General features: G+C 59.7%; 1 protein-coding gene across 1 annotated transcript; it reads left to right on the top strand.

Moving 5' to 3' along the window:
• HM13 (histocompatibility (minor) 13) lies at positions 1-11,607 on the top strand (the record flags this gene model as incomplete). The annotated part of the gene is made up of 12 exons (XM_010002303.1): positions 1-69; positions 1,840-1,938; positions 3,051-3,133; positions 4,019-4,107; positions 4,810-4,895; positions 5,030-5,155; positions 6,211-6,268; positions 6,813-6,896; positions 7,110-7,146; positions 8,060-8,162; positions 8,687-8,772; positions 11,253-11,607. Coding segments are annotated over 12 exons (1,002 nt in total), but the record flags the coding sequence as incomplete, so codon positions are not given.
• Positions 11,608-13,513: the final 1,906 nt, after the last annotated feature.

Genomic DNA, 13,513 nt, shown 5'->3' with positions numbered 1-13,513 from the left:
CTGGTCCTCATGGCGCTGCTGCCCATCTTCTTCGGGGCGCTGCGCTCCGTCAGCTGCGCCAAGAGCAAGGTACCCCCGCGGCTGCGGGGCCCGCGGGCCTCACCCGCACACACCCCGGGGCAGCCGCACCGCCCTCCGCTCCCGGTACAGCCCCCGTGTCCCCAGGGCCGGTCTGGCATCCCGCGGGCAGTTATCTGGCTTCCCAGGAGTCTCTTCCAGCTCAGCTCCTGCCTGTCCCGATAACTTCAAGCGCTGTCACGCTCCGGGCTGCCCCTCCTGCCCCCCAGGAGATTCTGTGGTGCTGGGGGACACTCGTGTGTCGCTTTGTTCCCCCATCCCGGGGCATTTTTAAAGCTCGTTGTCCACCCTTATCTCTTATTCCAGCTGGTTTCCGTGGCAACTGGGGGTATGTGTGTGGGGTTGTGGTTCTGGGGAGGGCGAAGTTTCCCTTGCTGCTTCTGTGCTGTGCAGCTGTCCCTGGGATGAGCCGTTGTTCCTTTGCAGGGTGGTTTTGCTGTAGGGTTTCCACTCTGGCCGCAGGTGTTTGCCTGAGGAAGGTTAGGTCTGGGAGCAGCTGGGCAGGCAGGGGGGCAGGCAGCCCCCTCTGCTTCCCTCCTGAAGGTCTGACCTGGGACATGGGGAGCTGGCTTTGGCAAAGGTGGCTCAGAAGGCAAAAGGGCTGTGTGGTTTTTTTTATCTACAAATCTGGAGCTTTAGAGCACAAGGGGAGGTCCCAAGGGTGAAGTGAGAGGGATGAAAAGGGGGTTGGAGAGAAATGTGGTCGGGAGGGTGAGTGACATATGGTGAGCACAGATGGGGAGGGCGTGAGCAGCAGAGGAGCCCAGCTCCCCTCTGGGCAGGGGCAGGAGGGAACAAGGACAAGCCTTGGGTTGGGTTTTTTCCCTTATCTAAGATGAAAAAAAAACCAACAAACAACAGTAAATTGTGGTGGATTTTCCTTTTCCACCTCGGGCTCTGCCTGTGCCTCAGCCCTACCCCTGGGAGCAATGGGAGGGCTGGAGGGTGCCTGCTCCTCTGGAAGCCACTGCAGAGCCCAGCTCATGGTGTCTGCCCCCCTCTCGGGGGGGTGTGAAGCCAGCACAGGGGCTGATCTCTCCTTCCCTCCCCAGAACTCCTCGGAGATGCCAGAGACCATCACCAGTCGGGCTGTGCTGTGCAGCTGTCCCTGGGATGAGCCGTTGTTCCTTTGCAGGGTGGTTTTGCTGTAGGGTTTCCACTCTGGCCGCAGGTGTTTGCCTGAGGAAGGTTAGGTCTGGGAGCAGCTGGGCAGGCAGGGGGGCAGGCAGCCCCCTCTGCTTCCCTCCTGAAGGTCTGACCTGGGACATGGGGAGCTGGCTTTGGCAAAGGTGGCTCAGAAGGCAAAAGGGCTGTGTGGTTTTTTTTATCTACAAATCTGGAGCTTTAGAGCACAAGGGGAGGTCCCAAGGGTGAAGTGAGAGGGATGAAAAGGGGGTTGGAGAGAAATGTGGTCGGGAGGGTGAGTGACATATGGTGAGCACAGATGGGGAGGGCGTGAGCAGCAGAGGAGCCCAGCTCCCCTCTGGGCAGGGGCAGGAGGGAACAAGGACAAGCCTTGGGTTGGGTTTTTTCCCTTATCTAAGATGAAAAAAAAACCAACAAACAACAGTAAATTGTGGTGGATTTTCCTTTTCCACCTCGGGCTCTGCCTGTGCCTCAGCCCTACCCCTGGGAGCAATGGGAGGGCTGGAGGGTGCCTGCTCCTCTGGAAGCCACTGCAGAGCCCAGCTCATGGTGTCTGCCCCCCTCTCGGGGGGGTGTGAAGCCAGCACAGGGGCTGATCTCTCCTTCCCTCCCCAGAACTCCTCGGAGATGCCAGAGACCATCACCAGTCGGGATGCTGCTCGTTTTCCCATAGTTGCCAGTTGCACCCTCCTGGGGCTCTACCTCTTCTTTAAAGTAAGTGAGCAGAGCCAGACCCAGCCACCCTCCTACCTGGGATGGGGCTCTGAGATGGGCCTGACTTGATTTTTGGCTTCTCCTCATTGGGGGCCCTCAGTGTTGGGATGGAACCTGCGTGAGGCTGCGCAGGTCGAGCTCTTCAGTGCCACCAGGCAGGAGGACGTCAGTTCTCACCTGAATTGTCACAGCCTGGGGGGACATCAGGGCCTGTTTGTGCAGGAGGTGGCTCTGGGGAGCTGCCAGGGGGTGAGCTCACCCCGAGCTCTGCCCATCTCCCTGAGCCAAGTTGGGTCTGAGAGCAGAGGGTGCCCAGGACTGCTGAGTTCCCAGCGCTGCTGTCCTGGTGCTGTGCCCTGTGCTGTGTCTGGAAGCCCATTTGGCTGCAGGCTTGGGGTTGGCTAGCCTGTGGGCAAGTCCCTCTGTGTTCAGGTGAGATCTTTTAGACATGCAGAGCCAACAGCTGGGGTTGTGTGACCATTCCTGAGCCACAGGTCCCAGCAGCAGTGTGTGGAGCTGACTGGGATAGGGACACTAGTGAAAGATGTGCAGATGTGGCCCCCACTGAAGTCACTGTGATCAGTGACTTTTTAACCCCGGCCCCAGCTCTAGTATTCCAGCATCCCCCTCCAGGAAAGCACAGAGGCCCCTGGGCTGAGGGGGTGGGATTTGGTGATGAGGCAACGTGTGCATCAGAGGGCAGGAGTTCTATTAATACCCTGTTAATTAGAGCAGGACACGCTGGGGGTGTTGTAGCAGCAAGAGGGGGGAGGTGCTGCTGCTCCCCTCAGCCAGGGCAGCCCCTGGAGCTTTGCTTCCTGCTCCTGCTGATTCCATGTGGGAAACTCTGTTCTCTTTTCCACATCCCACAAGTTATTTTTTTGACTTGAGCAGTCCAAAGATGTGCCACAACTTGCAGCCCCCGCTGCTTGTTCTGCAGGCAGCTGTTCCCCACGTATTTCACATCAGCAGTGCAAGAATTTGGGTTATTCCAGCTGTTCCTCTCCTCTCCCTGGAGCTCTGACACAGCAGCTGCTGATGGCAGCAGGAAGTGCTGTAGATGGGGAGGACCCTGCAGTAACTGTCCTCCCCCCTCTGGCTTTGTCTTGCAGATCTTCTCTCAAGAGTACATCAATCTTCTGCTCTCCATGTATTTCTTTGTCCTGGGGATCCTGGCCCTGTCCCACACCATCAGGTACAGGGAAGGAAGGGTTTGTGGGGGGTGTCCCAGGCTGCCCACCTGCAAGGCACCAGAGTGCCCCGTTTCTGGGGGAGGGTTTCTAGAGCACTGTTGTCTTGCAGCAGAGCCAGATCTCAGTTCTGAGGGTTTGTCCCTTAGTGGTGTGAAGGCCTCAGAGCAGTGTACCCTTCCTTATTAGGTAACCAGAGTCTTGGAGAGACCCAAGACCCTGTACAACACCACCAGGAGAGCTCGTGGAGGTGTGGGTGGCCACCATTATGGGACAAGTCCAGCTCACCCTGCAGAGCTCTTGTGGCTTGGCACAGTCCTTGCTGCCCTGGGGAGGGGAAAGCTCCTCAGCACCCCTGTTCCCCTGACTGGAATGGCTGAAATGGGCAGCTGGAGCTCACAGTGACATCCCTGGCCTCTCGTGCTGAACACTCAGGCTGTTCAGTAACTGAAAAAGTAGAACTGGTTTCCTGTTTCCTGAGCTCTGGGGTGCTGGGGAGCAGATGCTTTCCCTGGACCGGCTGGGCAAGTGTTTTGTCTCCACACCCAGCTCTGCAGAAGAGCTGCTGGCTGGTGGCCCAGCCAGTGCTGAGTCCTCAGGGGGCTGCTGGGGCCTGGGGTGAGTCCTCCCTTCTTGCAGGTGATGCTCTGTTGCCCTTCAGCATTTTGGGAGACTGTCACATGTGGGCAGGTCAGACCCTGGAGAGGACAAGGGCCAGCCTCTGTGTTATGGTGACTGACACCAGGGCTCCTGCCAATCCCTGCTGTGGTGAATCCTGGTGCTTCCCAGTCTCAGGAGGGCTGTGGGATGATACTTGTGCTGCAGGGACACTGGGCAGTGTGTCCTGCAGGGTTCTGTCCAGCTGCCCTTCTCTGCACCTCTCGTTTCAGCCCCATGATGAACAGATTCTTCCCTGCAAATTTCCCCAACAAGCAGTATCAGCTCCTCTTCACCCAGGGCTCTGGGGAGAGCAAGGAGGGTAGGTTGGCTGGCCACCCTCCCTGGGGGCCAGGTTGTTTTCTGCCTTTACTGGTGTGTTTTTTTCTCACTTGGTGCTCTGACTTGCATCCCATTGGAACAACCTTCTCAAAGACCCCCCTCCTGCTCCTGCTGCCCCGGCCAGCCCCGGCTGCCCCTGCAGCTCTGGGCTGACCTGTGCATCTTGCTGCCTCTGGCTGGCAGCAGAGCCCCAGAGGCAGATCCCAGAGTGCTGCAGAAACGGAGCTCCAGCTGCTGTTACTTTAAGCTCCTTGGGCAGGGCAGCACTGGCTGTTTTGTGCTGCCTTAACTGATCTGATTCAAATCCTTGCGCTGGTAGAAGATGCTTTGAGAAGTTTCCCGCCCAGTAGCTTTACTGGGGAAGGGGTTATGATAACCACCATGAGTTAACTGGTGCAGGAAGAGGGAGAAGGTTTGCCTCTCCCTGCCTGAATCCAATTTCCTCCTTGACAGAAGGGTGGCAGATGCTGTCCATGTGGCAGGCTCTGCCTTGCCAGGGCCAGCTGCTCGCTCGCCTGCCGCTGGCACGTTTCCCCTGGGCACAGCCACTTCTGTGGGTACAGTCCCCTCCTTTGGGGTGGCAGTGCTGTGGGCTGGGTGGCCTCCCAGCTGTGAAGCCGCCCTATGTGGGACAGGGACCTGTCTGGGCTGCCTAAAATCCAGCTCCTTTTCTTGTATGCAGAAATAGTGAATTACGAGTTTGACACCAAGGATCTTGTCTGCCTGGCCCTGAGCAGTGTTGTGGGGGTTTGGTACCTGCTGAGAAAGGTAAGTGGAGCCACATACCTGCTGTGGGGAGGCCAGGGACCAGGCTGGGTCAGCCCTGGGAAAGCCTTCATGGGCCAAGGTGGTGGCTTGGGACATTCTGTGGGATCCAACTCTCCCTCTCCTGTCCTTCCCAGCACTGGATTGCCAACAACCTCTTCGGGCTGGCGTTCTCCCTCAACGGAGTGGAGCTGCTGCACTTGAACAACGTCAGCACTGGCTGCATCTTGCTCGGAGGCCTCTTCATCTACGACGTGTTCTGGGTAACAGGGACACTCCCAGGGCAGACTCGAGGGGCTGGCACTGCTCTGCAGGCACCCGCTGCTGGGACACATGGTCCCAGTCAGGCTTCCTGCTTTCTCAGCCCAAAGGGGTGTGGTGGGGGTGATGATGGAATCCAACAGTGGCAGAACATGGCTCAGCAAATGTGTTTGCTTTTAATCCCTGGCTTAGCACAGGGCTGGTAGGATCTCACCAGGGCTGCTGTGGGGTGCCTAGGTGTGCAGCAGATCCAGTTCTGGTGACCTGTGTTCCCCACTGAGGTCTGACAGAGATGCTGGGTAGACATACCTGCTCTGGGATATGCTGATCCTGCACTTGTGGGTTATGTCCCAGCTCTGTCATCTGCCAGCTTCATTAGTGCTCATCCATCCCCTCGGAGCACTGGAATGCCTCCAGTCTCTCCCTCAGCCCATGCAGCACCCTGACATCTTCATTTTGGGGTTTCCTTATCTGCCATGGGTTTGGATGCACCTTTCTTGTAATGTCCATATTCCCCAGCCCTTCCTGCTGCCTCCACCTTTGCAAGTACTGCATTTCCAGATGTCTGACAGCCTTGTGTACCTTGAGGTCTGTCCAGCAGCTCTGCAGCTGCCTGAGTAATCCTTTCCCTGTTGAAGCCAGGCTACTGTGTGCTGGTTTGTACTTGGCCAGCACTGCCCCTGTTTCATAGGCTCATTAACAGCCTCAGCTCTGTGGTTCATTAGCCACTGTGCCACTTCTGCTGCTCTTTGCTGGAGAGAATTCAGCCTTCTGGCTGAGCCCCACACCCTCCTTTGGGTGTGAATCTCTTCCCAGTGCTTTGGAGACATGGAGAGTGCAGCCCTTGCTGCTCTGCACCCTCTCCAGCTGTCTGCCACCTCAGCACATCTATGAATTGCTGGAGCCTTGTGGAAGAGCCATCCTCAAGTGAGGACCCTCTTACTGTGTCCCACTGCAGGGACTGGTTGCTTGGGTCTCAGCACAGATTTAGTCATAGTGACACCCCACCTTCCCCCCATGCAGCTCTGGTCACCCCCCACACCTCTGCTTCCCCTAGGTCTTTGGCACCAATGTGATGGTGACAGTTGCCAAATCCTTTGAAGCCCCGATAAAACGTGAGTAGATCTGCCCTGTGTCCGTTTGGCTGTGCAGCCTCTGCCTCCTGGGGGTGGCTGGGAAGGTGGGATGTGTTGCAGGAAGGGCTGGTTACTGCTGATGAGCCCTTTGACTGCTGCCTGGTGGCAGTGAGGTGCAGAGAGCCTCTGGGGAGGGGTGGTTTGTAGGGCCCTGAGCTGCCTGGGTCAGTCTGGCCACCAGAGCAGGCAATTCCACCTGCTCAGAAAAAAATAATAATGTGCAAAACTCACCACATTTTCCCCAAAACAGTAAGAGGGGTGAATTTGTGCTGTTATGGAGCATGCAGTAGTTGAGGTCCTGGGAACTGGGGCCGAAACCTGTGCATGGGGCTGGCCCCAAACCTCTCTGTTTCCTATCCCAGAGCTGTCCCAGGAAGAAGAATATGGGGAACTGCAGGGGAGCAGAGGGCTGAGGGGAGGGGTCTTGCCTTGCTCTGGTGCCTTTTCACCATGCATAGCAGGTCTGGAGTCTACTTATCACAGATTCCCACCCCTTACTTCCCCTGTTCCCTGCTTCTTGTAGTGGTTTTCCCTCAGGACCTGCTGGAGAAGGGGCTGGAGGCTGACAACTTTGCCATGCTTGGTCTGGGAGACATTGTCATTCCAGGTAAGGACAGAAAAGATGAGGAATGTGACTGGGATCGCCTGTTGGAACGGCCGTGCCAAGGCTGGGGGCTGCATGGGCTGGGGGTCTCCCGGCAGCTCCGGGTGCTGTCCCGGTGCCTTGTGCCACGAGAGGGCACTGTCAGCCCAGGCACGGCCCGCAACCTGCCCTGCCACTGCCTTCCCTCCTTCCCTCATTGTCCCTTTCTCCCCGCAGGGATCTTCATCGCCTTGCTGCTGCGGTTTGACATCAGGTGAGGGGGCTCTGGCAGGTTGGATCTTGCAGGGTATTTGAGCTGCTTTTGTAGAGGAGAAAGGGGGAGGGGAAGGCAGGAGCACAGTCGTGTGCTCCCCTCTGGGGTTTGGTCTGGGGATCCACAAGAGTGGCTGGGACTGGGAGGGGTGCAAGGGGAAGCTCTTGGGGGGCAGACAGGAGCAGGGCTGGCTTTGTGGGCAAGTCCTGAGCCCTGTGGGCAAGTTGTTTGAGCTGGTGGGCAGGGCAGGCAGCACAGAGCAGCCTCCAGAGCCTCACTCAGCCCGGGCAGCGAGGGGAATGGCGTGGGAAAGAGCCGGGGGTGCTGGCGACAGGGAAGTGCTCGCGTGGATGCAAATGAGTGCCTGGCAGTGCTGGCTGGGTTGGCACGGGGGAAGCTGCACCTGCCAGCGGGGTGGAGTGCTGGGCAGTTGCCCCACACTGACAGCCTGGCTGCTGGGAATGGGCCCCCCATGTGCCCGCCCCCTCCTGCTGCTGCTCCACAGGCCCTCGGGTCTGTGCCAGCTCTTCCAGGTGTTTACGCCCACACCCAGCCTGCACCTGCTGGGAATCCCAGTCCCTGCAGCCTGCCCTGTGATAACACAGCGTGTGCTGAAAGTGGGGTGCCAGGGACTGGTCATGCCTCCTCCCCTCAGGAGGTGGGACTTTCCCCCTGGGTCCCAGCACCGAGTCTTCCATCTCTCCCCCCTCATCCAGCAGCAGGATCCTGCTTCCCCTTCTCCAGCCCCTCACCTGGGTGTCATTCCACCCAGTCCCACACTGCTCCCACAGAACCAGGAGCTGTTCCCTCAGGCAGAGGGCAGCTCCCAGGCTGAGAACACTGGACTGGCTGCAATTTGGCCACTGTCATCCCAGCCCCCGGGTCACTGGGCTCTCGCTCCCTCTCCCTGCAGCTTGAAGAAGAACACGCACACGTATTTCTACACCAGCTTTGTGGCCTACATCTTCGGGCTGGGCCTGACCATATTCATCATGCACATCTTCAAGCACGCCCAGGTGAGCTCAGCTGTGCTGCTTCGTGCAGGTGCACGTCCCCAGTGGGGCTCACGTCAGCTTGGCCAGGAGCTTCCTGCATCATGCCAGGAAATAGTCCATGTGTTCCTTCTCTTGGCTTTGCTTTTACTGGTGCCTGCCTGTACCTTTTCTGGCCCAACACTTGTGGGCCTGGCTGGAGCTGAGTCCCCTTTGGGGCAAGGCTGGCTCAGGCAGCTGCCTTCCCAAGAACAAGTTCTTGGGAGCCAAGCTGCCCCTGAAGACCCACCCTATGTGCAGAGGGGCCCTGGGAGCCCACAGTCCATGAGTCCTATCACTGGTCTGCACAGGGATGTTGGTGGCCTCATGGCAAGGGTTTTGTGCTGCAGCTGTAACTTGGCCTTCAAAGTCACTTTCTGGAGCATTCACCCCCTGTGCAGCACTGTGACAGACACTGTGGGTGCAGTGGGGACAGGGCCAGCTCACCTTGTGCTCCCCCTGAGGGGTGATCTGTGGTTTGGCTCAGCAGTTGTTTTTTTCCCTTGCAGCCTGCTCTTCTGTACCTGGTCCCTGCCTGCATTGGGTTCCCGCTCCTTGTGGCCTTGGCAAAGGGAGAAGTAACTGAAATGTTCAGGTGAGCCCCAGCTGGGGATGGAGCTGTTTAGCCCGTGGCGCTGGAGCGCATGAAGCGTGCAGATGTTCCCACGCCTGGGCACAGCTGGAGGGACGGGTTCATCCGGGCACGCTCCGGGTGTGCACGGGCACGTGTGGGTGGAGGGAGCCAGGGCTGTGTTCGTACACGTTGGGCCTGGCTCCAGCCACTTCCTCCTGAGCTGGGTGGGAGCTTTGTCCCGTACTAACACGCAGGCAGCATCTGGTATCGCTTTACGCCCCAGTGACAAACCCTTCCCGTGTGCTGGCGGGCAGGGGAGGGTGGGACCGCACACCTGGGGCTGAGATACTTGGTCATTGTGTCCCAGGGCCTGTGGGTGGGGGAGAATGGAGCCTGATGGGGCTGTGAGAGCAGCCAGGGCTGGTTCGAGCACATCCCAGCCTCCTTGCTCAGTAAAGGATCCTGGTTTGCAGCTGTCTCCCTGCCCTGGGGACAGTAGGAGTGGAGAAAGGGGTCTGTGCTGGGTCCCCTTTCTGCCTGCCAGGCTTCAGGCATTTGGCAGCTTTGGTCCTGCCATCCCCTCTGGCCATGAGGAGCACAGCCCAGCCTGTCCAGGAGCTGGTTCTGTGCTGTGCTCAGTTCATTGTGCTCTCGAGGGCCCAGTGCAGTTGCTGGTTTGAGGCAGAAGAGGAAAGGGAACATCTGTCCCAAATCAGGGCTGTGCACACCCCCAGCTTCCCCACCCTGGGGGTGCCCCTACCCAAGCCCCCAGCCCATTCAGAGGGAAACCAGCAGGTGACTGGGGTGCAGTAGGGAGGGGACTGCCCTTCCTCCTTCCCCTCCCCTGGGAGACTCGGGTCTGGGTGTTCCCAGAGGGCTGGCAGCTGGGCCAGCTCCCGGCCCTGCCGCACCTGCCCCTCCGTCCTTTGATGTTGCAGGCTCTGCGTGTCCTGGGATCAGCCTTCCTGTGCACCTGGGGCGCTGCAGCCGCGCTCCTCTGTCGTGATTCACCATCTCCTGGCCAGGAAACTAGTGAGAGTCAGTCCAGCCCGCCGGGCTGGAAGGTGCCTCAGGGAGCCAGGCAGGGGGGCTAAAGCCCCTGTTCCCACCCTCACCCAGCATTAGTACAAGGTGTTCAGCAGTAAAGTCCTGCCTGCTGTTGTTTGTTGAGCGCTACCAGGGCAGGTCTGTGCTGCAGGCCTGGGGAGGGGGCACTGGTGGAGCAGAGATGGGTGATGTCAGGGTCAGTTTTGTGGTTCCCAGCCTTGCCAAGCCTCCCTAGGCAGGGAGAGACCTTTGCTCTGCCTCTGTCTGCTGTCAGGAAAGGGTGTGCTGTGTCCTGCTGCCTGCACAGCCCCTGAGCTTCCCAGTGCCCAGGCTTGCTCTCACCTGTGGGCTCCCAGCTTCCTGGATCTACCCATGCCAGTGGGAGCTGCCTTCTCCCTTGGTCTCAGCCCATGCTGCAGCCCTGCCCTGCCGTCTGCAGGGAAAAGGAGTGTGGGCTGGAGCCTGCCAGAACAGCCCCGGGGTCATCCCAGCCCGGGGCAGCAGGTGCCAGCAGCCAGAGGGGATAGCAGGCTGCCTGCACAGGGTGCTGGGTGTGCAGCACCCTCACTCCAAAACTCTTCTGCTTTTCCTCTTTTCCTCCCTCTCCTTTCCATCTTCATCTTCCCTGCGTTCTCTCCTGCTTCCTCTCTCTCCTGCAGCTATGAATCCTCTGCTGAAATCTTGCCACACACACCAAGACTTACCCACTTCCCCACCGTGTCGGGCTCTCCAGCCAGCCTTGCTGATTCCATGCAGCAGAAACTCTCCTGCCCCCGCCGACGCCGGCAGCAAAGCCCCAGTGCCATGTAGCAGCGCACGCGGTGCCCTCTCTCTGTCTGTCGCTCTGGCCAGGTAGGGGCTGGTCCTGGCTCCCAAATTCCCCTGGGCAGAGCCAGGAGCTGTTGTCCTGCTGCTACAGGCCAGCTTCTCCCCACTTCTGAGGGCAGAGTGTGAAAGGGAAGAGGATTTGACTTCTCTGCCCTTGTGCTTCCTGCTGGAGGGCAGCACTTGCCCCTTTCTTCTGCCAGAGCTGTGTGGATGCTGTTAGGGGGGGTTTAGAGCCAGAGGAGCAAGTTCTTTTGGGGGTGTCACTGTTGTTGGTCTTCTGACTCCCCCTGCTAACCAGCCCCTTGCTTGGCAGTGTAGGGCTGTCCAGGATATCTGATGGTGCTCTTGGGAGTGAGAACAGCCCCCCCAGCGCCATGGCTTGGCCAGGGGAAGGCCCAGCCCCTGGTTGGGTAGTTTCTGGGGGGATGTCACAGTGCTCATCTCCCCACCTGGTCTCTATTGGTCTCATTGGGTTTCCTACACTGAGGGGTGATGGCTGCCCCTCAGCACAGCGACTGCAGCTGGACAGACCCCCAGGCTGGGCCGTCCCTGCTTGGCACAGGTCTCTGTCCCCAGAGAAGGTCTTATCTGCACTCACTTCTCCCTCTCATCCCTCTGGTTCCCAGCTATGAGGAGAGCTCTACCCCCAAGGAGGTGCCAGGGGCCTCCAAAGAAGAGCCAACAGAAGCTGCCAAGAAGGAGAAGTGACCTTGCCCGTGGGCTGTGCCTGGTGCCACCGGGCTGGGCCCCTCCCAGACCCTCCGCAAGTGACAGACGACAAAACAATTGTGCAAGAGCATCGTGTTGTGTGTGTCGGAGCAGCCGCAGGTGGGGATCGATGTACGCCGCATAGCCACCCCCCTGCCCCCCGCCTGCTCAGCTCCCACGGGGGCACCAGGCGGGTGGGGGACAAACCACAGGCCGGTTTTTAAATTTTGTATCGTGCGTTTGCTTTCTCTCATATTAAATCATGTCGAAGGAAGGCAGTGCTGGTCTGGCCGGGGCCGCGCTGGCAGCTGCCTGCCCAGCAGTGGGATCAGTGTCCCTGCTCTCCAGCAACCTTGTTCTCCCTGTGGGGCCCATGGCCGTTGTCTGGCTGTTTCCAAGTGATTGTCCCCTTCCCCCTCCTGCTGCTCTGGTGCTTGGCCATCCCCCCAGCCCTGCTACATTTAGAGCCACACGGGGTGGGTTTCAGCAAGGGTCTGGCCCTGGAGTGAGGTGGGTGAGCTGGGATTGGGGTGCAGGAACCTGCTGGGAGGGGGACACATACCCTGCCTTGGCTGTGTGGGGAGCTGAGCTGAGCCCCCATAGCCTGCGGGGGTGGATGGGGGTGGGAGAGAGCTGGGGATGAAGTGGGGTGAAGGCAGCACAGGCTGTCCCCTCTCCTTGCAGGGAGCCAGGCACCATCCTGCATCCCCTGGGGCCAGGGCAGGCAGGGGGCTGGAGTGGCTGCAGGCAGGGGCAAATCCAGCAACCACCTGGGCTCCCACCAGAGCTGGCTGCCATGTGTCCCGCAGCACCAGGAGTGCCCTCCCTGGGGTACAGGCGTGCAGAGGATCCTACATGCCTCTGGCTGTGCCCACTGCCAGAATAAACAGAAGTGTTTGCTGGCTGGGCAGCCCCTCCACAAAAGCCGCATTGAACCATTATTCCCCACGTCGTCTGTGAGCACTAAAAGTGGCGCCTCGCGTTCTGCCATCTAATGAATGACCCTTCCCAGTCTCCTACAGATGTTTTCTATGACTTACAGCTCCTTTTTCCTACAGCCCTGTCCACAAAAACAAGAGGGGCCACTTTAATTCCAATTAAATACCTCCAGCTAAGCAAACAGTGTGCAGCAGGGCCCGGGCACAGCGCGGCGGCCAGGCCCGGCCCACCGAGTCGCTGAGTCTAGACTCGAGATGTGATTTCATCGGCCTCCAGTGTCCCGTGGACACGGTGCTGGCCCTGCCTTGGGTGCAGCACCCTGCTCTCAGCTGGGGCCCTGCTTACTGCCGGGTCTGGTGCTGCACCCTGTGCAGCTCTGTGTCCCCTGGCTGTGGGTGCTGGGAGCCTGATGCCTCTGGAACAGGCGGGGGGTCACACGTGCTGCCCCCAGCCCCACCTCCTCTTCCCTCCCTGGTGCTAGTTGTGCGTGCAGTGGGAGTGCAGCTCCAGACCCAGAGCTTTCCCAGGGCTACGGGGAACGGAAGGCCTGGGGAGGGGACAGTGGGGTCACCCTGTGCCCTGCCAAGGAGCCAGGGTGGGCAGCAGGAAGGAAGCGGGCTGGGCCCTGCGTGGAGCTGCCTGCGGAGCCGGCGCCTCGGTGGCCCCGGGCTCCCTGTCCTGCTGCACCTGGGCCGGGAGGCTCCGCGCTGTCTGGGCTGCTGCTGGGCCACCTTCCCCTCGCTGCGGGGTCCTGCCGGCCCGGGGGGGCTGCGGAAACATGAATGCTCTGGCAGGAAACCATCCACCGAGCTGGGCATGGCTGGAGTTGGAGCCAGCCTGCTTGGCTTGTGGGGCTTAGGGTGATGCCCCTGTACCCATGGGTGCCCTCCTGTAGCAGGGCAGAATAGGCTGTGGTGGTTGGTGCACAGGAGACACCCCTGGGTGCAATTACAGTGGGAGTACGGTTTTCTGGGTGGGGAGTGCTGATGTCTAGGGCAGGGGGGTGGACACTGGGGCTGCTCATCCCCAGAGACCTGCAGAGCCCCCCAGTCATGGCCAGAAGAGTGGTGGATGGGTGCTGGGTGTTGGTGGGCACCTCATGCCCTGCATGAGGATTCAGGGCTGGGGATGCCTGGCCGTGGTGGGGATTCCAGTGGTGAGAACTGGGGTCCTGTGGGGTGCTGGGTGCTGGCGGTAGAGAGGAAGCAGCCAAGAGCAGCCCTGGCCGGGCTGTGGGGAG

The sequence above is a fragment of the Chaetura pelagica genome, unplaced genomic scaffold (genome assembly GCF_000747805.2).
Source record: "Chaetura pelagica isolate M959 unplaced genomic scaffold, ChaPel_1.0 scaffold1317, whole genome shotgun sequence".
NCBI classification, from domain to species: Eukaryota; Metazoa; Chordata; class Aves; order Apodiformes; family Apodidae; genus Chaetura; species Chaetura pelagica.
This window is presented reverse-complemented; position numbering and strand designations above follow the sequence as displayed.